Source organism: Clupea harengus, unplaced genomic scaffold (assembly GCF_900700415.2).
Source record: "Clupea harengus unplaced genomic scaffold, Ch_v2.0.2, whole genome shotgun sequence".
Taxonomy (NCBI): Eukaryota; Metazoa; Chordata; class Actinopteri; order Clupeiformes; family Clupeidae; genus Clupea; species Clupea harengus.
In genome coordinates, this window is record NW_024880322.1 from 1 (window position 1) to 25,000 (window position 25,000).

The 25,000-nt window shown below is 44.0% G+C and overlaps 3 protein-coding genes across 4 annotated transcripts; 1 reads left to right on the forward strand and 2 right to left on the reverse strand.

Annotated features, from left to right (window-relative positions):
- The first annotated feature begins 6,648 nt into the window (after positions 1-6,648).
- LOC122131878 (N-acetylneuraminic acid phosphatase) lies at positions 6,649-8,183 on the forward strand. Its single transcript, XM_042706595.1, has 2 exons — positions 6,649-6,846; positions 7,349-8,183. Exons 1-2 carry the CDS (start codon positions 6,757-6,759, stop codon positions 7,988-7,990), a joined length of 732 nt encoding a protein of 243 aa, XP_042562529.1. The 5' UTR covers positions 6,649-6,756; the 3' UTR covers positions 7,991-8,183.
- polr1b (RNA polymerase I subunit B) lies at positions 8,043-17,035 on the reverse strand. Its single transcript, XM_042706592.1, has 15 exons — positions 16,800-17,035; positions 16,076-16,243; positions 15,752-15,898; positions 15,506-15,638; positions 15,174-15,310; positions 14,691-14,914; positions 14,319-14,490; positions 14,053-14,224; positions 13,168-13,449; positions 12,196-12,329; positions 11,410-11,580; positions 11,055-11,211; positions 10,006-10,202; positions 9,484-9,734; positions 8,043-9,275 (listed from the first exon to the last, which is right to left on the reverse strand). The coding sequence occupies exons 1-15, from the start codon at positions 16,974-16,976 to the stop codon at positions 8,393-8,395; spliced, it is 3,405 nt and encodes a 1,134-aa protein (XP_042562526.1). The 5' UTR covers positions 16,977-17,035; the 3' UTR covers positions 8,043-8,392.
- A 364-nt stretch (positions 17,036-17,399) lies between these two features.
- Positions 17,400-24,886, reverse strand: LOC122131877 (serum response factor-like). Of its 2 annotated transcripts, none has more exons than XM_042706593.1 (6): positions 24,613-24,886; positions 22,613-22,765; positions 22,145-22,252; positions 21,249-21,437; positions 20,931-21,007; positions 17,400-20,194 (listed from the first exon to the last, which is right to left on the reverse strand). In XM_042706593.1, the coding sequence occupies exons 1-6, from the start codon at positions 24,761-24,763 to the stop codon at positions 20,099-20,101; spliced, it is 774 nt and encodes a 257-aa protein (XP_042562527.1). In that variant the 5' UTR covers positions 24,764-24,886; the 3' UTR covers positions 17,400-20,098. The 2 variants fall into 2 exon arrangements, with proteins under 2 accessions (XP_042562527.1, XP_042562528.1); XM_042706594.1 differs by having other exon boundaries at positions 20,906-21,007.
- Positions 24,887-25,000: the final 114 nt, after the last annotated feature.

Here is a 25,000-nt window from a genome sequence, read left to right on the forward strand (position 1 = left end):
TGCTTCTGTAATATTAATATTTAATTTGAACTTTAGATGGCACAGGCACATCCGGGGACACCCATGACTACGCTAGTGTGACAGAAATACAAAAAGTAAAGATACTCCCAAAAATACTTAACAATATGTATTATTACTTTGTTACATTACGCCAATGGACACCAGTCACATCTATGATCAACGGTAACGTCTATGATCAACATCATATTCATGTCTGTCGAGCTATATTTATTTTCCTTCTATTTTTCTCTTCCCTTGTTGGCTATCATGGTTTATCAGCCATTACATAACATATTGACATAGTGCTGGACGTTCCTCCCAGAGATAAATGGCTTTTGTTTGTGTGTGTACGTGCTTGTTGCCAGTCCGCAGACTTACACCCTCACCGCGCACCCTTTATGTATGCCTTATCCTATACATTCTCAGTACTCTGATAAAATCTGGAATGTGTATGGGCACATCACATATACGCCCCTTGTGCCAGTGTAAAGGAGAAATGCAGAGGAAAACTTGTCTCACAACAAGAGCTCACATTACCTCATTGGGACTCATTTTGGATTCACAAAAGGAACCGTGGAGACACTGAGGTGAGAAAAAAAAAACTGCACTCAGATGCTCCTGCCATGATTGCCCCGTTCCACGCGACTGCTGGTTCACAGCAAACCACTGTTAGTTTCGCCTCGCATGCAATCATTTGATTCTTGGCATGGCTTCAATGCAATTTGCCCCTCACGCTGACACTTAAAAACAAACAAGCCCAGAAGAGAGACAGTTTACTCCATCAGTACTCGTTGGCTTGGGCTGACTTTGTAAAACAAGCACAAATGGCTCCCCATCTGTTAAGGGAGAGACTTTTTTTCTTTTTTTAAATCAGCTGTCTGTGGTTCCCTGCATGGCTGCACAGGTGTTATCTAATATTTTGGAACATCGTGTGACGGGGGGTCAGTGGAGTCTGTGGTGTATGTGTGTGTGTGTGTGTGTGTGTGTGGTGTTCCAAGAACAGAGATAGCGTGTGACTGCTCCCCTGACCACCCACGGAGATAAAGGAAGAAGAAGTGCTGTCCGTCTACAACCTATATGCAAAGTCAAGATCTAATGGAAGAAGGCAAACAGAACTTCCATTCCAGCTGGGCGGTAAAACCCACAACCTGGATTTGGAAGCTTAGATGTGTATGTGGGAAAGACGCAGTGCTTGTTTTAAGCACTTACAGTGTTTTTTCTTAAGTTTGGTCTTCATTTATCTTAGGAATGCATCCCCCCTTGGGGAGCGATGGTTGTTTTTGTTAGCTGCAAGTATAGTTACCGCTGCACACCATTTCCTGATTCTTAGTTAACAGAACAACATTTTTTTGTAGAGAGAGGTAGATGACATTAGAAATGTTTACAAAGGGCTTGGCATGCAATGGGTAGTATTGGTATGTATGAGAAATACTTCTGCGATCTGCCCTGGCGGCACGCTGTATGAGACTACTCTGTGTCGACAACATTTTTGCGTGTGAACTCTTGGCACCTGGCCAGGTGTGATGGCACGCAAGACGCCCGAGCGCAGCTTACATAATGAGAGGGAACTGAGCAGTGCAAGGTAAATATGAGCCTCACATGTGGGGATGTAATGATACTGGAGCACTTCCTTCGCGTGATACACCTGTCTTTTGGCTTTCGTGCGCCAATCAGTCCCAAGTGGTGATGAGGAAAAAGTCCCGAGACCCCGACGCACAACAAGCGTCCAATTTGTACGGAGATGTTCGGGGTGGATTCCTCAGCAAAGTAGCGTCCGTTAAATAGAACTCGTATGGAAAAACAGTGGAACTGAATCTGCACGTCTGAACAAAGAAAAAAGAGTAGAATCCCTCAAATGTAAATATGTATTTGGTCTAATGAAGAGACACAGATTTCAGTTCAGTTATGTGAGAGTGGCAGGCCTGGTTGCAACAGTGACTCGGCAGGTGTGTTCCTAGAAAAAGGAGGAGACAGGAAATGGAGCAATCACTACCCTGCTGTTGACAGAAACTTTACAGGAAGAACAATATTTCAAGCTTACTCAAGGTATCACCACTGTCAGTTGGTTCGCACGCTATCCATGTTTGTTGCCTGATTACAATTAACGTCAGTACATGCACTCATACAGAGTGAACAGCATATTTATATCATCTTTACAATCATTATTTTCCAAATTGGTTAAGAATTGTTGCGTACAGCATATTTTTTAATGGTTAGTAAGCAGTATGGGAACTGTATACAAACAATGTGGATATGGAAACTTTGTATGATCTTTTTTTAAAAGCTGAAGCTTCAGCTGAAGACTCTCTACCAAGTTACATCCTGCAAGACAATTATGCAGTTGGCAAATATTACTTTATTCTCAGTGCATGTTTCTTAAGCAGAATTTCACTCAAATGATGAGTTTAAATGTTTACGCAAGTCATGTTGTGTTGTATTAACTTTTACTTTAAATTGAAAACAACGAGCGTGAGCTTAAGCTAATAGTACAGAATTTAAAGTGGACACAGATCATGGAAACAAAATATCTTACTACAGGAAACAAGACACTGGAAAACTTTACACATGTGAACTAAGAGGCTTCCCAGTCTCAACCCCGTCAAGCTACATATAGACACGACAAAGACCTGCTGGAAAAAACGAAGGCAGGGTCAGGGAGGGGGGAGGGTGTGCCCATCCCAGGCCTAAACCAGACCTCTGGAGTGATCAGTGATGGTTTCACAGCGGTTTCCTCTAATGTCACGTTACATTTGGGTAAAGTCGTCTTTCCACCCGGCCCTTGTGGAAAAGGAGTAGACTGAAGACATTTTCCATATATGAGCTACTACTTCTTCCCTACACTTTTAGGGGACACCTTTGTCAGATTTCTGCTGAAATGCCACTTCTGAAAGGCCATGGTGATGTTCAGCTAAAGGTCTACATTTTCTATATACTATGAACCATAGTGAACCATCAACCACGCCTGTCAGTTCCAATTCTAATGTAGGATAGAGGAAAATGCTTTCAAGGAATTTGAATTTGAATGTCAAAACTTGGAACGTTTGTAATACGTGGATGCCCCCTAGTGGTTAAATGACAAAATCATCCGTAGAGGACAGAGTAGTTGAAGGCAGATAATGTTTCACACTGTGTCACAGACAAGCAATGAGGGAAGAGACAGAGAGAGAGATACTGGGGGATATATGCTGGACAAGCAAAGAAAGATGAAAGAATGAATAGCACAGAAATTAAGAGACTGTTTCAGAAGGAAAAGATGTCTACGGAGGGATGGAGGGAGAGATTAGACGAGACAATGGTAGTGATAGAATTTTGTCACACATCAGTCAGACAGGCAGAACAGTTTAGGGACAGAAGAGAAAGCATGATCATAAAGAGAAGTAGGAAAGAGAGGATGTGACTTAAACAGAAACAGAAAAAAGTGATGACATCGATATAAAGATCGGTTCAAAGAAGACACCAAAATAATAAAGCACGTCACATATTCATCATGACTTCAGTTAGAATTCAAGTAATCAACAGTTAATACGAATCCAGGATACTGGCAGCTAATAAGAATATTTGATTCTGAAACCAGGAAATCGTCAGCCAATTAGAAACCGGGTTATTGTCTGCCAATCGGAATCCACTATGCTAATCCACCATTTAGAAACCAAGATATGCCAACCCACGGGGAGCCAGGAAATCAACAGCCAATTAAGACTATGCATTTCCTGAAGGAAATACCAGTGCATGCAATGCAAAAGTTAAGAATTTAAAATACATTTCCTGAAGGAAATACCAGTACCAGTACCCAGGGGTGGTTTTAGCAAATTGGAGCCCCCCCCACCCCCCACCAGAGCACCAATCCCCTCCAACCCCACACCCACCCAGACACACAAACACACTTAATGAGCCTTGTTATGTGAAACTGACATTTATTGTGAATAGATGACTTTAACAACTAAACAGTTGTAAATTATTTGAATTATGAGGTTTTGAGTGCAATGTAATAGTAGTGTAACTTTTTGATTACTTTATCAAAACAATGGGCCTCATTCTCGAACATTGTCTTCTTAAATATCTTCTTACGGACTTCGAAAGACCAACCTAAGAAAAGATCTCCGCTGGATTCATGAATGCCTGGAAATGTGTTCTTAAACCGCCAAAGTGTCCATAGCTGTGCACTGATTCTTAAATTGAACCTCCTTATAAGGGCATGCAACTGAAGAAATGGGTACACAATCCAAAGGCAATGCAAAAGCAACTTCAGGCTGATCAAAATCATGTCAAAGCGGAAAGCATGCACCGGTCGAGTAAACGCATACCTAACTTCACTGGTGTAAAAAACTCGGAGTACGACGAGGCCCCCCTGGTGGCCGAGGCCCTGGGCAACTGCCCGCCTTGCCCAATGGAGCGCACCGCCTCTGCCAGTACCAGTACCAAAGGAAAAGTAGAAGCAGTTGTGTATGTGATATGAGTTTAGTGGAATGTGACACCTCCCCACAGGAGTTTTAGCCCAACTGGTGCTTTGTGCCAGAATTTCACCAGCTCAATATTTACTCTAAGTGTTGGCCAAGAGTAGAAAATTGGCTGAGCCATTCACCAAGGAGTAGAGAATGGTTTCAATGATGATGAAAAGGGAGTGCTTCAGCAACATGGCTGCACTTGAAGAAGCCAGCACTTTCGCAAATAGATGTATTTGATCAAAGAGGGCACTGATTTATTGAAATCTGCAGTGAACACTGAAGGTTATGTTTTTTGAGGAAAAAGATGTGAACAAGAGTGGCTAGTCGATAGCTCAGTTTTTACAACACAGTATTATGGTACTAACTGCCACTAACCAAAATATCACAGCTTGAACGAGTGTTTTCCAACACGCAAAATTGTGGGGAACACCAGGCTATATCTCCACACTTTTGGGTTGTAGTTTGGCCAATATTAGCCATGCACTCCGCATTGACCGCATTGACCGCATCCATCGCATTCACCGGATCCATCGCAACCAGCGCATTCCTCGCATTCACTGCATCCATAGCATTCACCGCATTCATGCCTGGCTCACACTGTTGCTTTGCAATGCGTTGATCCAACAGAGATGTTATAGTGAGATTGACAGGTCAACAAACCAATCACGCCGCTAGCGAGCGGTTTACCTTTTGGGTAGTAGCATGCTAACATTAGATAGCTGGCTCAGACACCTCGCAAATCCCCTCAGACGTATTTTTCAGTTACAATAACGGGGTTTTTACAGTGTACAGTCTCTATTTCTCTGTAACTTTTAAAAAATCTAAGCAAAAAAAAGTCAAACAAACAACTTTTATGTCTGCCATCTTTTTTGTTTTAACTTTGCGATCTTTAGACGTGAGCATAAACGCGATCTGATTGGCTAGTGCCTGTGCTGCCGCATTTGCATAAAATGCTATTTGATTGGCTGACAAATGCATCGCCTCTCGAAAAATATTACATTTTTCAACTTTCGGCGCAAGCAGCGGAACGCAATGGAGCCACAATTCAGTTCCGCAACGGATGACGTCACCCCATTCAAAGTGATCCGTTAACGTTAATGGAACAATGCATTGCAACGCAACAGTGTGAGCCAGGCGTCACCGCATTCATCACATTCGCCGCATACAAGACCTATGCAATGTTTGAATGAAGATTCTACGTTAAGCAGTTCGAGCTGAATTAATTGCAGAAATTGGTACAAAGTATAATAAGTTGGAAGAATAAGAAATCTAGGAATTACAATACAGGGCATTTCATTCACTGTAATAAGTATAAGAAGCCACCGGATAACAATACAGGGCATTTCATGCACTGTAATAACAAGTCTACAATATAGGGCATTTCATGCACTGTAATTATGATTAATACGATTTAAAACAGAATCTTGTTGCCCACTGATTGGGCTCACTAAAACTGTGTCCAACATCTTCCTCTTTCTAATTCCATTCAATACTCAACAAAAATACCAAATATAACTAACAATCGGTTGGATTGTTTCTTAAAATGCTGGACATTCGGCCAGGAGGTATTCGTGAAGGAAAGCAAATATGTCTGAATCTGAATGAAAGGAGGAGCATGTGGATGTTGGGGTGCAAGTGAAAAACATCGTTGCATAATGAGAACTGAGGAAGAAATAAAATTAAAAAATATATTGCTTTGCGACACCCACCAACCGAAGGAGAACTATTAATGTTCACAAGTCCGTCGAAGCAACTGCGTGACCACGCAGTAACGTAGTCGTAGAAGTATATCTCAACCTTAAAGCAGATACAGGAAGGAATGGATGTTAAGTGTCCTACAAATTAGTCTGAAAGACTGCTTTGTTGCAACTAGTCTATGGCGAACTAATAAACTAGTCTATGGCGAAAAAACAAAATCGTAATAGAGCCATTTTGAATACCTTTGCGTTCTATGCTTTTTGATATGTTGCTTAGAAACAATTGCAATGGCATGTAAGAAACAATGTGCAGAGAAATTGTTGAACAGTCTTTTATCATTTTGACAACCCAAACTGCATATTGTACTCCAGCTTTAGCTTGACATGACTTCAATTTATTTTACCTGTCATTAAGTCACACTTCAAAGTTGTTTTCCACAAAGGCAATTTAACAGCTCTTACGGAAGCCTACTTGGGTTGCTGCTATGTGACGTATGCTTTTAAAAACTGCATTACCCAGCATTCAACGGTGAATTTCTTTCACGTGTTTTTGTGGAACAACATCCGTAGCAAAGAGTTCCTCAATGAATGAGAATCTCCGTCTTTGAAACAGCATGGAGAAAAGTCGTGTCAAAGTTATATTGTTTGATTTGGACAATACGCTGATTGATACGGACGGAGCGGGGAGGGTTGCCATTCAAAAGGTATGCTGCGCTAACATTACAATGTATCCTTACTGTAGGCTATTGTTGGTTGTTTGATGGATGATGCAAGTGAGCGCATTAACACAACTTTCTGTCTGAGCCTGCTTTATTTACTATCTCCTTGACAGCTTTGAAAGGCTACAAAGTAATTTGTTCCACTCGTAATCATATCCTCGTTTGTATATGAAGGATACATCGATTCTAAACGCATTCGAACATTTTAAAAACACACGTTGAGGGGCGGCGAATGAAGAGACAGGGTTATGATTCCGTTCAAACGTTACTTAAGCAAATTATACTAACCATGTGCCCTTAAGGCTTCGTAGCCTAAATATTTCTCTTCCTAAAGAACCTACGAAGTGGATAGTTCAGTCTGTCCGTCTACAGTAAGCTAATTTAACCAGTTAGGGCCTACATTTAATGTAATTTGAACTGTAAGTAGGACCAGCTGACTCATTACCAATTTCGATGGTACTATTACCATTTTGTTCTGTCTCTCTAGGTGTGTGACTTCATGAAAGCGTCTCTAGGCCACGAGGACAGCATTAGTGAAATCTGCCAGAGGTTTGCGCACAAACTCCTTCACGAGTCGTTCGATGCTTCCAGTGGCAGAAGTATTGATGATGTTCGTATTGATCACTGGCAACAAGCTATTCGGGAGTCGGAAGGAGTTGATCGAGGTAGATCACTAGCTGCCGAGTGCTACCGTCATTGGAAAAGTACGCGTTTACAGCTGCTGACCTTCGCCCCCCCTGTGCGCACCATGCTGGAGGAACTCAGGAAAACACACAGGCTGCTACTGCTGACCAACGGAGAGTCGCAGACTCAACGCGAGAAGATTCAAGCTGTCGGGTCAGCACCAGAACTCTTCAGTGCTTTGGTAGTAGGGGGAGAACATCCTGAGGAGAAGCCAGCAGTCTCCATCTTCACATACTGCTTCCGCCTACTGAATGTCCAGCCCCATGACTGCATCATGGTGGGGGACTCTCTGAGCACAGACATCCAAGGGGGGTTTCATGCTGGGGTCCGTGCCACAGTGTGGGTTAACCCTAGTGGGCATACACTCTCGGAAGGCTCGGTCAGACCGGACTACACAATTGCAACGGTGTTGGACTTACCTGGTGTCCTTGCTGCCCTCAAATGACGTTTGATAAAATGTGGTCAGACATAAGAACAAAGAAATGACCAAAGTAGAATTCCTTTTTTATGTTTTAATACATCAAGCTGGAAACGTTTGCAATATTGCGCATGTCATGGTCTTGTTCTGATGAGTAATAGTGTGTTGTTGAGTGTGTGTGGTAACACTGAAACTTAATAAAGAAATGATTACCTTATTACATTGATCTTCAAGATATAAATCAATTGCCTTTACAATTTTATGACCCATGGGGTATTTGGAAGTGATGATTCGGTCACCATGTAGTGACTGACATACATTACACTTTTTAATAGTCACACAACAACGGACATCAACACTTGGTTAGCCCCATTCTGCCTTACGTTTAAATAAAACAAAAGAACACAATGGACAACCACCTCTGGCTCTCTACTTTACGTCAAGCTTGATTTTGATGTTCATGGCTGCCAATTCTGCCACAAAGTAGCGGAAAACGTAAGGCACAGCAATCGTGTCGATGGCGTCACTTTTGCCACACAGAGTGCATACAGTCCTGCGGCATCGTGTGGCTGACCAAGATGGCGGCGGCTTCTCCAGAAGGGGCGACAACAGGCTGCCACAGTCCATACACACCTGCGCGACCGAACGGTCTGAGCAGTTGAAGAGGCGGTCGTGCAGCAGGAAGGATGAGCCGTGGGCCAGCAGCGCGTCCCTCTCCATCTCTCCGAAGCGGATACCGCCCTGGATGTTCCTGCCGCCTAACGGCTGCTGGGTGACTTTGTCGCGCCCGCCCGTGGTCCGCACCTGGAACTTGTCTGAGACCATGTGACGCAGGCGCTGGTAGTACACCACGCCCACAAAGATGTCGGCCTCCAGCTCCAGGCCGCTGATGCCGCTGTATAGCCTTTCGGTGCCATAGTAGTTGTAGCCAGCGGCACGCAACGAGTCGCCGAAGTAGCCGAGGGCCGAGTGCTCCTCGGAGAAGTTGAAGGGCGTGGCGTCGTGGCATAGGCCGTGGAGCGCGGCCGATTTCCCCGCCATGCTCTCGATGAGCATGCCGATGGTCATGCGGGACGGGAAGCCATGGGGGTTGAACAGGATGTCGGGAGTCATGCCGCTCTCACTGAAGGGCATGTCCTCGGTCGGCCACAGGCGGCTCAAGATGCCCTTCTGGCCGTGGCGGCTGGCAAACTTGTCGCCGATGGTGGGGTTGCGAGGAACACGCACCGTGATGCACACGCGCTTGAAGCGGCCCGTACCCACGTCGTTACTGCACACTTTTATGTTGTCCACTACACAGCTTTCCTGACTCCTGGTGAACAAAAGAAAATGGTAAATCAGGGAGGGATATCCTTCTGCAAGTCCCTTGCTAAAATCAAAACAATCATGAGATATGATATTATGCAGATGGAACAACAATACAATGAATACAATACAGTATCTAGTTATTTAGACTTTATCCCAGTAAAATCCTGACAAACGTATACTGTTAACAAGAAACCTTTCAGAAGGTAGCTTACTTGTAGTAGGTCACATAACCCTTGCCAGTGTTGAGGTTAATATGACTGTAGAAGGGATCTCCGTAGTGTAGTGTGGTGCCGATATGTGGTAGCCCATCAGCATCTAGGTGGTTCATGACCTTGGCGTCTCCTGGCTGAACCCCAAACACCACACCATCCTCACCCTTCACCTTCTCAGAGAGGTCCACCAACTCGGTCTTGTACACACAGCCATGGGCGAAGCCCCTCTCCCATGATGACTTGTTCACAATCTGAGACGACAACAGCAGAAGTAAGCAGTGAACAGCTCAATATGATATGACAGGAAGCTATCCTCAACCACACAGGTTCACAAGTCCCCAAAATTGATGATATCCTTATATCAGACCTCCACATGAAGACCTTATTTCACTGTCTGACTAACATACTCTGCCATGCTCTGCTGTCTTGCAACCCACCAGTCTGTAAAACTGGAACTATAAATGACATATTGACCCACAGCAGAACTGGGTTTACAGTTAAGGTAACTATAAACACACTCACCATAGCGTCCTCCATGTCGTAACCTGTATAGGAGATCACGGCCACAATGGCGTTGGTACCGATGGGATAATTGTCCATGTTGTAATGATCATACATGACTGGTCGTACCAGCGGACTCTGGGGGGTCTGCAGACGGTAGAGTTTGTTGTCTGAACGTTCTTTATATGAATGGAGAGGGAAGCCCATAGTCTGTTTACCTGGATGTAAAGGATAAGTAAGTTTCAAAACAAGTTCTCTAAAGGTTGAAGCAGACACACTATTTTAAAATACAGCTACAAGCACCGGTGAGGGGACCAATCAGTCCAGCAGGCCAGAGTTGCCATGAAAACTTCTTCTGATAAAACCTAATATGGTGGCAACATCAATTAGCCTCGCCCGTGGATTTTTTATTGACTGTTACATATGAACGCTTTCGATATTCATATGATAACTTTTTTGAGACTTCGTCTGAAGATCATCTGTACCAATGTAGGGGAAGACTGGAAAAGCAACGTATCAAAGAAACGTATCAAAAGCTTTTTCATAAAATCCAATATGGCAGAAATTGCGTGGAACTCTTGCATGTATAAATGTACCTCCAACTTCGACCCATTGGTGGCACTGACATAAGACCTGTTGAAAACAATCAGGGTGTGCCAAATTCCACAACTTTTTACCATGACAGTTCTAGTGGCTGCCATAAACTCACATGACAGAAGATAGTAGATGATGATTATGATGATGATAAACCCAACTCTTCAGAGAGCACCTCCCTTCCTAACTGGCACCTTGACTAGCGCTTAACTTGCACTTCAGCAGTTCTGCACTACTTTTACTTTCTATGTCGTTTTTCTATTTCTTATGTAAAGTAGTATTTATTGTTACACCAGGGTTTTATTGCTCTTAGCTTGACTGTTCTCTCCCTTGTACATCGCTTTGGACAAAAGCGTCTGCTAAATGACTAAATGTAAATGTAAATGTAAATGATAAATAATAACACTGGTACATCTGACACTGGTACATGTTTCTGGAAAATCTGGTTGTGGTCTGGATAAGGGATGAAGTCTTACCCATCTGACACTGGTACATGTTTCTGGGACTCTGGTTGTGGTCTGAGTAAGGGATGAAGTTGGCCACCACACTCAGCATGCTGTGAGGGAACAGTTCTTGGTGTGTCGTGACCCCTTCTTCAATCTCATCCCCAAATATGCCCACATTGATGAAGAGCTTAGGGAAAAAAATTAAACATATGCATTACTGAAATGACGTGAAGCAGGGGGTACATCCCGATTAAATGTATAAACATATTTTAACCACCCCAATTAATACGTCGCTGTTTAACAACAAGTCAACACCATTTAAGAGGCAACAAATTATTGTCTACACATTCGGCTTCGGCTGATTCAATGCCATACAAGACTCTACCTGCTCAAAGGCCCCAATGAGTTCCTGCTTGCCCAGGGCAAGGTTACGCACAGGCCGCACCATACGGCAGGGCGTGGTGAAGAGGAAGAGGCCAGGGTACATGCTGGCCTTGCCTGTCTGAGGAACCAGGACAATCTCAGTCCAGGGAGGTACTCGCTTCTCCTTCAGCACCTGTAAGGGCAGGTCAACACAGGTAAATGTTTGCCTCTACTCTACGATAAGTTACAGGGTTTCTTTAAAGGTTGATGGATGTTGAAATGCATTCATGGTCACCCTGTCCTTATGGTGAATGTTTAAAAAAATGGAATAAGTAATAACGTAACACAAACTGTTAGAAACCTGACAGCTAAAAAAATGAGGGTAATATGTTTATTTTAAGACCGTCATGTACAGAATTTTACAGAATAACCAACTTGTGAAAGCATTACATACATCTAAATATTAAAATGTACAGTACAGTCAGTGTAGTGTCTCACCAGTGTCCCAGTCCCACTGGTAGCACCCCAGACAATTCAAAGAATCACACATGGGTAATAAAGCTGTTAGAAACCTGACTTAACTAAAAATGAGGGTAGTATGTTTGCTTCTCATGTACAGAGAAGCATAGATTTCAGAAGTCAAAGACGTATACACCAATTGTACAGAATAACCAACTTGTGAAAGCATTTCACACATTTAAAAATCAAAATGTACAATTTACAGACAATTCAAAGGATCACATCTACTGACTGCAGTAGTACGCGGTTTAGCTGACAGCCTGATGATACCCCTGAGGAACACACTCACCTTGAACCTGCGGAGGGACTCTGCCAAAGCAGGTGCCAGTTCCTTCTCCACCCAGCCCACAAGGGCTCCGTCTAGGAGCACAGGGTAGCAATCCGAATATGGCTGACTAGGGGTGGCATCTACTGGTGTCACTCCTTCACATCACACACAAACACGCACAAAAAAATGAGACATGAGCCTTGATTAATTAAAGAAACAAACACTGTGTGACGATGTGATAGTCACTACAGATGAGTATGTGCTCTGACTGCCATGCCATCGGGCCTGGCTCGTTGCGGTCAGAGTGCATGTTTGGCACCCTGTAGACCCGGGCTCGAGTCCGGGTGGGGTGACCACGCTCTCCCTTCGCTACACACTGATAACCCACACTGATCATTAACCCACAGACTCCGTTAGTAATTTAATATTCATTTCATGTGGTCATTGAAAGCATTTCAAATAACTGATTTAAATTTAGATTAAAAGATGATGTTATAAAAATGGTGTTCTCTTTCAAGCATTCGTTTCGGTTCTCTCACTATGAGACACGCCCCCTCACAGGTTCCCCATAAGCCATATTCCACTATGCCAGCCATTACTGGCCGGCCATCTGGCGTATGAATCGCGGAGGAGGTCTGACTCCAGTCAGATGTCCGGCGAAGTGGAATTGGGCTTCTGGGGAACTCTGGAGGGGGCGTGTCCCATAGTGAGACAGCTCACTCTTGTTGTCAGAGAACCGGCGTTACAAAAGTAACCTGAAGATATGAGATGTGAGCAAGCATTTCTTACATGGCATAATGTCTTATGATGTTGAATGTTGAAATAATGTTACAACAGGAAAGATCAGTGATAAAACTATGCTCTTCACACCATTACTTCAATTACATTAGGTTTAGCTCAGCAGTGTAGGTTTCAACTTGATACAATCAAGTACATCAGTGAACCAGATACATCAGTGTGTGCAGATGACCTTTGACCCTGTGTGTGACTGACCGAGAGAGCAGAGCAGGGCGGGGAGCGTGGTGGTGGAGAGGGAAGGGGCCACGATCTCGCAGTGGGCGGTCATGTGGTTCATCAGACCACAGGGCTCGCCGTCAGGCGTGTGCACGGGGCACAGGAAGCCCCAGGATTCGGGCAGCAGCCGACGCACCGACGTGGTCCTCATCTTGGCGAAGGCAGCACCTCTGTGCACGCAGCGGAAGTGCGACAGGTAGCGCACAAAGTTCAGCTTGTCGGCCACCACGCACAGGCCCGTGTTCTGGAGCATTCCCAGGCCTGGACCAGAGGATAGAGGACAGGGCGGTTTAGCAACATTTAGCAACATCTTTCATCCAAGCACTACAATATGGTCATATAACAGATATCAAATAGTTTTTCTTTGTCGGGAAAGATTTGCATGCGCCAACCAAAAAACCATCACTGCCCAATTCTGATTTATCTATCTGGCAAATAAATATTACATTCCCTTTATTGGAAGTGAGTGGCACAGTATGCGTACATATTTCTATTAGCAAGGAAGCAGGAACAAACCTGTGTTGTGGGTCAATGCAATAAATCTAACTCAGATATCCTAATATCGTCTCTTACATTGTAATTTCCTCGGATGCATTCAGTTTGAAGGGATTGCTCCGCAATGCTATTGGTCAGCTTTACCCAAACTGATTAACTTCGGCCTGGCTCTGCCCACTTAGTGCCTCTTACGTCAACATGTCTTGTGTACTAAAAATAACTGCTTGAATTCATCTTATGCAGCTTAAACATGAAAAACACATGGAAAACTGAGAAAAAAAAGACTTCTTTCTTGAAGATAGACTGTAGAAAGCATGACACGTCTCTAAATACTTGTCAGTAAACATGATTTTTATCAGAATTTCATACCCGTCTTTGAATGGAGGTTTCCAGTGGCCAGAAGGTACTCAAAAGGCTTGGTGAGGTCTGTGCCCATGTTGAACATCTTCATCAAGGCCTCGGAGGAGAGGTCAACTGGCACCCTGTGGCCTCTCTTGTCCAAGGCAATTTTCACTGAATATAGCCAGGCAGTCAATCTCTCCTGAATTGATAATAAAAAGCACAGAATAGAAGGTGAGTGCTATTCCTTCGCTGGGACCCTTTAACTCTGAGTTACCATGCATGGTTGCACAGACCTTGAGGAACATGAGGTAGAGCTGGCCTGGAGTGATGACCTCCTGACACATCAGACTGTCGGGGTTCTCTTCCATGCATCCTTCTTTGGCGAAGACAAACAACTTCCGGGTCATCAGGCACAGCTGGTAAAATTTCTCCACGTCTGACTTCAAGTGGATGCATAGACACTCACTGTTGGGTAAAGGGAGATCATAGAGGTAAGCCTCCTTAACCATCTTACATGTACGATCCATCAATTGATCAAATTAATACCTGGTGGAAAAGTCCTAATTTCACTACTACTACCAACACCACACAATAAACACGACAACAGTCATTCTTAAAATTGAAGACAGGTGTCCTTTAAAACTGGACTTGATTTGAATGCTCACTCTAGTAAGTAGTGGGCACACTGCTCATGGGTGTACCACTCCGGTAGGCTCATCTTGACCCGGAAGCGTTCGCCCAGATAGCGGAGCACCTTCTCCTTGGTGGTGCAGCCCTTCTCCATGACCACGCGCAGCATCTGGGAGACACAGCTCTTGTAGAAGGAGTTATCCTCCAGGCCCTTGATCAACTCCTGATAGATCTGGAAGTCTGTGAAGTCCACCAGTGCCTTGAAAAGAACACAACATGGTGGTTTTTAAAAGAGATCGATCAAGAAAAAAAAGCCTCACCCACGAAGATGTGGAGGTAATGAACAAGGTTTGACATTCTGATGCCTTTGACCCCTGACAAATGATGACTTACCCTAACAAATTAAATCTAACTTATTCCATAGGTAAAGTGAGTACTGTTGTTGATGTAAACATAAGTAGTATTACAATGTTCCTTCAAATATTTTAGTGCAAGACTTTGACAGAACGTATAGTTACCTTCAGTGCAAAACCCAGGGGAATGAAAAAGAGCTCTTTCTGAAAGATGAAGTTCAGCATCACTGTGCCATTGTCTAGATAATGTAAGTTCATGTTGATGGCTGTATGCTCCTCTTTCACACAGTGCATCGAAATACCTGAGGTGGAGAGAGCTGTGCATAAGAGTCTGGAAAACCATCATAACTAAAAGCAAAGATTCACCTTAAAGGTCACCTCAAAATGAACCCACATTACATTATGCAAGTGGGTGCACTTATTGGTCTTTCTAAGTAATGCAGACATTAAAATGACAGCTTCCATTAGGACCCTATTTTATTGCCTCCAGCACATACCGTACTGTGTGTATCCCTGTCCTCGACTCTTCCACTTGGGTCGTGACATGGCTATTGGGTAGTTCCTCCTTTGCATGATGAGAATACGGATGACCTTCTCGATGCCATTCACAATAAAATACCCGCCCATCTCCTGAGAAATCATGGATCAATTAAACAATGTATTCACTGCAAAGTCAACTACTCCAGTAAGTCCATACCATCTCATTGATTCAAGAAATTGAAAGTGAGGATACAGTTCCATACCTCTGCCTCTTCATGGTGGTCAATGAGTTCCTTTGGTGAAAGTCCATGCAGGTTACACAACTTAGACTTCACCATAATAGGCACAACGCCTAGTGACTGCTTGATGATGCCTTTTGGAACGCCATTTACTGACCAGCTAACATCAGCCTGTTAACGCAGAAGGGCATACAAACAACTGTCATCACAACTGATACAAGACACAGGTTTCAGTCATCAACTTAAGAATAACTTACTAAACAAACATATAGAAATGCCTGTCATCCCGATCATTGAATAATAACTGCTACTTAATGAAACAAGTCAAAACTACACAGACGAACATACCACAAGCCTCCCTCGGTAGGTGCAGCGCCTGCCTCGACACTCCGCCGGGAAGACTCGCGTGTCTTTGCAGATGCTTCCTTTACTTGCCATTGGATTGTGTATGGATGCTTCGACGAAAGCCAAAGCAATCCTATCATTCCTGAATGTAAACTCCAAAGGTGGGATGGCCTGAGGATAGAATACTGATGAGAAACACTAAAAAGGACCTATACAACTTCAGTTTTAACTTTAAAGTTCAAACCTTCACTAATTGTATTGACTTTACTTAGTTTGTTTTTCTTTGACGTCAGTTTGAATGCTACAATGCACGTTGACACAGTTGACATTTCTCGAAGCCCTTGATACAAATATTGCGCGTCTCCAAGTCATCTAAAGTTTGTTTTTGTGCAGGGAAAATAACTGATTGAGCCTGGCCCTCGCGATGGATTGAGCCCACGATTGTCAGCCATCAATTTAGTCTGTCTTGAACTAATTCAGTGTTTAATGTCACCTGATATCACTAACTTGTTAGACTTTGACAGAACAAATGAGTGGCAAAACGAATGGTTAAGACAGCCCACTGCTTCCCTACAATAACCACCAACTCAACCTCTCCAAGCTGCTTTTATTTATTTACTTACTTACTTACCCATATTGCAATAGAGGTAAACTCTGCTTAAATTTACATTTCATTAGTTTAGCTATGCTAGTAAGGTAGAGAAAGCGTTAGCCAAGTTAACGTTACCTGTAAAGCCCGGCACAGTCCATCGGTGACCGCATGATCAAACGACTCTAAGTGTGCTTTTACAAGGTCCTGTACTGCAGCATGTTGTTGTTCTTTGGGGACACCAAACCCCGGTTCGGTTAGGTTTTTTAAACTTGGTGCAGAGGATAAATTACTCCACTTCGTGGAGTAATCCATGCTTGCTTTTGGATTCACGTGCGCATGAAAGCCAGCAGGAAGTTGGTTTCTTCTCGTCAGTATTAGTGAAGTTTGAGAGATCACTTTCGCCCCCAACTGGTATGGAGTATAAGAAAGTACAAAATCACGGGCTATTCCTCTACCCAAGTGACACGAAATGACACTATGCATTTATGTGTACTGATATTCACCAATTGCAAGTCTGCAATTATATATAAATGTTATGACCGACCAGCTAGATACAGTGCTGTTATTCTTTATTTCTAATGTATATGATCCCACGTGTTTACAGTCCAGTGATTTCATCCAACTGCTTCTTTTAGAAAATGAAGTCACTCCAAAATATTTCTACTCCTGAAGATGGAGTTGGTGCTAAGTCGCGTTGGGCGAACTAAGTGAAGAAATGATGCTGAAACCATTCAATAATTTTAGATGTTTTTTTTTTTTTTATTAAAAAATGTCCTGTACTTTACCGTGATACATAAAGATCCCCAAAACATAATTATAACAAACTTAATTCACACCATCATTGGAGAGTCAGTGTGCATTGTTCCTCTCACTCGTTAAGTATTAAATAAGGCTAAATTACAACAAAAAAAAGTCATACCAATTTTAAAAGTAACAATGCAAACCAAATCTAAGGGAGATTTTTTTCCAAGACAAAATATGTATTTTCTGGTTATGACATCAATTAACTAAACATTAGTGAGGTCTGAGGATCACTTAGTGGGAAAAAATGATTACATTCAAAAGCCTTCACAGTCACATTTTAGTGACATCTTAGTAGATCCATTTCCATGTTCAGAGGCCTTGTGAGGGAGCTCATCTGTGTCTGTGAAGAAGTCAGGGAAAGGCAATGGCTGCTAGGTGATGTGTTTCGTAAAAGTTTGCACAGTATTTCAGCAGAGAATATTAACCTTGGCATTTTCTCCCTTTGAATTAAAAGGGAGCAGATATGTTTCTGTTTCATACTCCTCTGGGCAGGAACATTGAGTACCAGGTGGTCTGCCCTCAATCACAGACCAGTTACAGAAGTATGAAAACTAAATTCTGACAGTATCGTCGAATAGCATGGCAATAATCCAACCAGACACAACTTTAAATGACAGCATAAAATGTACACCTGTTAACAGTGTGTCACTGAAAAACAAAAGAATAAAAAAAAATTAAGACATACCCAATTAGTATGTCACTCCAGTGCCTGTACTGCCCCTGTGTCCTGACACAGAAGGAACCAGCAGCCAACTTTTGAGAACGTAGCTGCAGTTCTAAGGCAGTTCTATGTGTCACCAAAAGCAGAACAATGCATTTGAGGACCTGAAATGGAACCAGATTCCTGATGATCAAGGGCTAGTTTGTACTACAGATACAAACATCTGAATGTCACCGGTCCAGTCTAAATAACCTAAATGTTGATCCAAGTCCAGAGGCTAAAGAGGAAAGCAAAGTAATACAGTTGGAGATATTTGATGCCAGTAATACTGGACTTCCCAATTCATTCATTTCCAATACTAAATCACCTGGATAATCGCTGTGGAAAAACAGAATTATCTGGATAATTGAGCTATCCGCCTAAAACCATGATAGTGGTCATGATTCACCGCAGCGGTCCGGAGGACGAGAGTTCTCTTTTGTCATGGTGTGTCAAGGTAACATTTCCACTCTTAAAAGGCACCAAATATGAAGGGACACACTCAGGAAAAGATATATGCAGAACTGAGTATGCCAACGAGAAGAGACTACAGCCTGAACAGCATGGAGCAGGAGCTGATGTGGTCACAAAAGCAGAAAGAGGGATGGATGCATGGATGGATAAAGGGGTGGAATTTTGCCTGCATGCCCTTGTTCTATGATTCATTTAGAGATGTGAAAAGCAGTTGTTTGGCACAACAGTGGGGTAACAACTTCAATCACGCAAAACAAAAAGTGAAACTGGCAGATCTGGGGGAAAATTGTGTGGCCTTAAGTATCCATGAACATACATAACTCAATATAATATAATTTATATCAAATCGATTTACGTAACCGTTCATTTAGTTATGAATGCAGATGGGTCACATATGAATACAAAAACACCATTTTAGAAAACAAAAAACTAAAACGAAACCCTACATGCCATTGCACAAACAGGCTAAAAATACATTTTCAATTTTAAAAAAGAAATTATGTACAGTTGTCAAAACATTTTTTTCTCTTACATTCTCAAATCCCAACCCAATGAAAACCCAATTTTCTGCACACAAAACAGGCAGTCACACACCCAAACACATATACACGAGCCCTCGTGGCAACACACACACACGCATCACACACACACACACACACACACAGGCCAGCAAACCAAGTACAAATACTGATAGAAAGATTACTCTTTGGCTGAGGTGAGAGGCAGCAGTGTCTGCAGTGTGTGTATACGTTGCAAACACTGTTTATCAAAAAAGAAAACAAAAACAAAACATACATACGTACGTACGTACTACATACATTCATACATACATACATACATACATAACATACGCTCACACAGCAGAACACCCTCTCAAGGACTTTATCAACCCAAAGGGGAATTCCAACTGATGTAGTGACGTAGAGTCCTATGCCATATTTACAATTACACACCCACACACGTATGTATGCTCACACTCGTGAGCACTAGTTTGCACATACACACGCACACACATACTTGCACACACACACACACACGCACGCACGCACTCATACACACAAACACACACGCACACAGGCAGGGAGGTGTACGGTTATCCACGTGTTAGTGTTTTCTATGGGGGGAGGGAAGGGCACTCCATTTCATTTCTTTTACAGCACATTAAATTGGGCAAGACACAGAACCGGAATTGAATAATGCCCTTTAAAAGGAGAGAGTCCTATTCAGTTCCAATTTCATCAAGTCATGCACTCCAACACTCCAGTGTGCACACACATTTACAGTACGTCCTGTACAACAGAAAACAAAACAAACAAAAATAAAATAAAATAAAACCAGAAATGAAAATCACTTACAAAAGGTGTATAACAAATGAAGAATGAAACATTTCTGAAAGGTGAAAAGGCATCAATAAATAGTGTGGACAGTCCAGCTCAGTGGCTGCCTAGCCAGTGCCTCAGTCGCCTTTGCTGTTGTGCTGGGCGTCCAGGTTGACAACTTGCAGTTCTGTCAGATTATTGCTGCTGCCGCTGGACTGCTGTCCAATCACCATCTGGACAGAGGGGGGGGGGGGGGGGGGGGGGGGAATGAATCATTCAATTAGCAAGGTCCACTGACCAATCACATGCAAGCTGAGAACACACCAGAAAGAGCTCCAAGGTCAAACGCTAGTCAAAGCGGCATGACCTGCCAGTGTCTTTTGACCGTCAGTAAACACATTCCTGTAGTTGCTGTTAAAGTGTTGTGTTTTAGAGGCCTCTACAGAGAGTTTATTTAAGCTCTTGGGAAATGCCATCACTAAGAATCAGCATATTGTCATGTGCCTCTCTCTGAAGCAAAATAACTTGAATAAATATAGTCAAGTGTTGTTTTTTTTTTTCATTTCTGTGCATTATTTAACCACTCACTCTCAGCCTCCAAGACATAACCAAAAAATAACACTGAGGTGAATGCCAAAGGTAATACCAACACAAACTAATTCAGCAGGACTTTGAGAGACCTCTTTCACGAATGACAAGGAAGTCTGCCAAAGAGCCCGAGTTTTAAGTAAATTTTATTATTCTTTTTTCACTCTTTCTTTTTGGTCTGCATGCAGTGTTTCCGAGTTGGCTTGTCCACTGGCCAGCACGGGTGGGCAGGGCAGGGCAGGAGAGGGCAGATCAGGCCAGAGCCCCCTGGCCCTGCCGTCCGGCCCCGCAGTGCTTTAGTGGCAGGCATCAGCATGCTGGTTGCAGAGAGAGAGAAAGAATATTGGGAGTTTCACTTGTAAAGTGGAGATCTTGCCGTACTGGGTGTAGCTGCACCGCTGACACGGGGATCTGCACTGTGCCGGGGGGCGCCGTGAGGAACACCTGAGGGACAGCACCTAGGGGACACAAGAGGATGGAGGGGACAGAGAAGGGTTACATTCACAATGTATTCAGGTGAAGAGACTAGAAACAATAGACTTTAGAGAGTTTTAACCTGTATTAAGTACATTTTATTATATTTGTTTTAAAATATTTTTTATTTTTATAATTTCTTTTGGCATCATTTAAGGGTACCCCCCATAATATTACAAGAAATAAATTAAATGAAATCTCCCCCCCCCCCATCCTTACACAGACCTGAGTCCTGGGCCTGGCCGTGCATGGCAGAGGACCCCTGGGAGAAGGCGTTGAGGACTGCCAGCCCCCCATCGGCAAGCGTGGGCGCTGAGGCATACATCACTGTGTGGGGGCTGGAGTACATCATGTGACCCGCCATGGAGGTCGGCATTGACGACGTCACAATGGTTGCCGGGAGACTGACTGTGGCTGGAGAAAGAAAAAACATGATGAGGTTTCCAGTTTTAAAGTTGAATATCCAGCGTTCCTTCAGATGCACTCCTGAATGTCTCACTCTAGGTGGTGCTATTGCACTACGCTTAAAGTGCTGCATATTACTGACCTTTCAAATATGAAATTAGTCTTTCAGTTCCCCTTGCAAGACTCGCTGATGAATGATGAGAATCATAACCTTTGTAAAATGATGTGCTGTGAAGACCCACAGCCTTCTACAAAGGGTTTAAACCAAGGACCTGCCTACATTTGGTCTTTATCAATCGGAATTACTACAGGCCACTAAAACAGCATACAACTAAGACCTTACAAATATATATTATATCATGAGCAATACCAGCTGACTCATCATCAATAAATTACATTCATATATCATTTAATGATCAATACCAACTGACTCATCATCAATAAATGCAGCTACTACTAAAAGAGTCTGATGTCACGACTCCTTACAAATGAGTAATATTATTAGGGTCCTACACCTACACCTCCTACAAATTTGTCAAACCCTCCACTGATGAAACACGAAGGAAGAATGAGAGAGAGAGGGAGATGGAGATGGAGAGGTAGAGGTAGAGGTAGAGGTAGAGGTAGAGGTAGAGGTAGAGGGAGAGGGAGAGGGAGAGGGAGAGGGAGAGGGAGAGGGAGAGGGAGAGGGAGAGAGAGAAAGACTGAGAGGGTACCCGTGGTGGTTGCCTGGGAGATCTCCGGGTTGTCGCTGCAGCTGATGGAGCTGGACTGGGTGGTGGGGTGCACCTGTATGGCCTGGAGCTGCTGACCCATGGCTCCACCTGTGAGAAGCACACCTTAGCTCCTGTCTGCAGACATGCATACACAGGGACATCCACTGGCATTCAGCGCTTTACTGGCTGTGCACCGGGAACGTCTGACAAGCACAACCACACAGCTAGAGAACGCACCTCAGGCTGACAGGCAGTCAGGGCAACTACTATTCAGGTAGATACAGAGACAGCAAACAGACGAAAAGACAGAGGGGATAGACAGATTCAGATCAGACTGACACACACGCACACACACAATAGTAGAAAGACTAAGAAAAACTAAGACAGATAGACAGATGCACACACGAGACAGACAGACAGACACATAAACGAGCACCTAATCAGACAGACAGGTACAGAGGCTCTCACCTGTGAGGGAGACGGCGGCGGGCAGCCTGAAGATTTGCTGGCCCTGCCCCGTCTGCGACTGGGCGGCGGTGGCGGCGATGGCCGGGCCCTGCTGGCCCTGGATGGCCAGGGAGTGCTGCTGCAGCTGGCCCAGGGGGGGGAACGGAGTGCCGGCTACCGGAGAGGAGAGGAAGAGGACAGAGGAAGAGAAAGGGGAAATAAAAAGAGAAAAAAAGGGAGGAAGGGAGGAATTAGCAAGGAGAACTAAAGCACATGAAAACGGTCATGCTGACCTAGGCGTCACGTACAGGTCTGTCAGGGCAGTGCCATGCCAAACAGAACAGATCTGGTGATTATCCACAGGATCCTCTGGGACAGTGCCTGATGAAGGACAGATCTGTTCCAGGGTCAGTACTTCTGCAGGATGGTAAAAGCCCACAGAGATAAGCAAGCAACAGTGCTACTGGTGATGGTGAGCACCTGACCTGGCTACGAATACTTAGACTATTTGTTCAAGCCTGGAGCCAACTGTCCTCTATACACCATACACACACACACACACACACACTAAGAGGTCAGCTGTTTTTTGGCAAGACTGGCCAACAGACAAAGGCCACAGGCGCAGCCACTGCTATTGAACAGGAAAAGTAAATGAAACCATACAACACATTCACACAGACACTGCCTCAAGTGACAGAATGCTTGTCACCTGTTAACCATCATAGTGGGGCAAAGGCGATGTTGATCATCGTAGGTCCGTGACCGCTCCGGTAGGAAACAATTCTCCACAGACAGAGAAAACCGGAGTGGCCAGTGCTAACCTACTACCACACAGACCCAGCGGGGGTTTGCCCTCCACCTTTGTGGCGCGGGCAGACCTGTGATATTACTCAGGGCCCAGCCTCACTCAGCGGTCATTGAATATTCATTACTAATTACAGGCTCTCTGCCACTGGGCCCAGAGGAACACAATGAGCTGCTGCAATCAAAGGCACCAGAGTTGTAGTGGCTCTCGGTGGAGACGGGGCTTTGTTTGAAGAAACACCACTGGTCCAGGGGGCAGGGGGGGCTCAAGAGCTGCACAATGCAAATAAGCACGCTGCCACGGCAGCCATGACACTTCAGGTACACGTCACGGCACATCAAAAGACTTCATTTACCACAAGGAGGTTTTTTGTTGAGGAAACGTGACCAAGGTGGGCGGGCAAGCAGTTATAACGCTGAGCTCATCACCGGTGCTGAACTCTTTCTGTTGATCCAGCGTCAGGACCAGAGCTGCTGTGGCAAATGGAACATGAATATTTGCTAATGGCATTCTGATGAAATACTGACCTTTTCATTTTTATTTGTCTGAGAGCTTAAAAACCTAGTGTGTAGTCCCCCATCATCAGCTATGACCATAGGACCACATCAGTATAGTTCAACTCAGTAGGATAAGGTCCAGCAGTGTTTGTAAGATATGTCTAAAGCTAAAAAAAAAAAAAAAAAAAAAGTTTCATATCTCTTATTAGATATACATACATCTCCAAGTTTATTGTGGACTGTTGATCATCACCCCACACCCTCTTTTGCATAACAGCATGATATATCTTAATAACCGTAATAACAATCCTAATTAAATGTTTTTAATCATTTACACTAAGGTATGCAATTGTATTTCATCTTACAACACCACGAAGAACCCACCATATCTCATAGCTGTGCTCTCAATAGGAATTCTCAAGTCTTATTTATGTTTCTTTGGTCAGATCTCGAGCTAACTTTGGAGAAATTCCCAGAGATCTAACCTTTCTGAAGAGCAAGCCGCTGAAGTGTGATCATGATAGATGTGGCTGTGAGGATGCATAGGTAGTCTGAACATGATGCAATACAATTTTATTAGACAGTCATCATGAGGGGAAAACCCATCGGGGTGGAAACTTGTTCTTTGGACAGTCAAGCCATGCTGTGACCATTCATACAGCACTCAGCACCAATGAAACATCCATCTGAGGAAATAACTGAACAGGGGTGTCCCTCACCTGACATGAAGGTGAAGCCGCTGGGCAGCTGCATGACCCCCCCGTGTGCGCCGGCGGCCTTCAGCAGCGTGCCGTTGGCGCTGGCCGCCCCCCCGGAAACGGGGGCCAGGTAGTTGGTGATGGGGAAGGAGGAGCTGCTGCTGGCCTGCATGCTGGTGGAGGTGGTGGCGGTCGACGTGCTCGTGTTGCCAGGGAGACTGGCCACGGTGAAGGCTGGCTTGAGAGTGTCCTGAGGCGAGGGGGGGAAACAGAAGAACTAAATGAGATTTAAGGATGCTGCTACACTCAGACTCCTACACTACACTCTCTGAGACACACACACAGTAATTCTGTAATCTAGATATCTTAAGAATATTTGACTTGCCTTGCTTTGCTTTGCCTAAAATGT

What these genes read in the sequence shown, in the direction of transcription:
- LOC122131878 (XM_042706595.1), top strand. Translation starts at nt 6,757, where the DNA reads ATGGAGAAAAGTCGTGTCAAAGTTATATTGTTTGATTTGGACAATACG. An exon ending in GGAGGGTTGCCATTCAAAAG is followed by an intron (nt 6,847 to 7,348) that starts GTATGCTGCGCT and finishes CTGTCTCTCTAG; the next exon opens with GTGTGTGACTTCATGAAAGC.
- polr1b (XM_042706592.1), bottom strand. Translation starts at nt 16,976, where the DNA reads ATGGATTACTCCACGAAGTGGAGTAATTTATCCTCTGCACCAAGTTTA. An exon ending in TCTACCTCATGTTCCTCAAG is followed by an intron (nt 14,225 to 14,318) that starts GTCTGTGCAACC and finishes TTATCAATTCAG; the next exon opens with GAGAGATTGACTGCCTGGCT. An exon ending in AGTCCCTCCGCAGGTTCAAG is followed by an intron (nt 11,581 to 12,195) that starts GTGAGTGTGTTC and finishes CTGCCCTTACAG; the next exon opens with GTGCTGAAGGAGAAGCGAGT.
- LOC122131877 (XM_042706593.1), bottom strand. Translation starts at nt 24,763, where the DNA reads ATGCAGGCCAGCAGCAGCTCCTCCTTCCCCATCACCAACTACCTGGCC. An exon ending in CGGCTTCACCTTCATGTCAG is followed by an intron (nt 22,766 to 24,612) that starts GTGAGGGACACC and finishes CCTCTCCGGTAG; the next exon opens with CCGGCACTCCGTTCCCCCCC. An exon ending in CAGCGGTGCAGCTACACCCA is followed by an intron (nt 20,195 to 20,930) that starts GTACGGCAAGAT and finishes CCCTCTGTCCAG; the next exon opens with ATGGTGATTGGACAGCAGTC.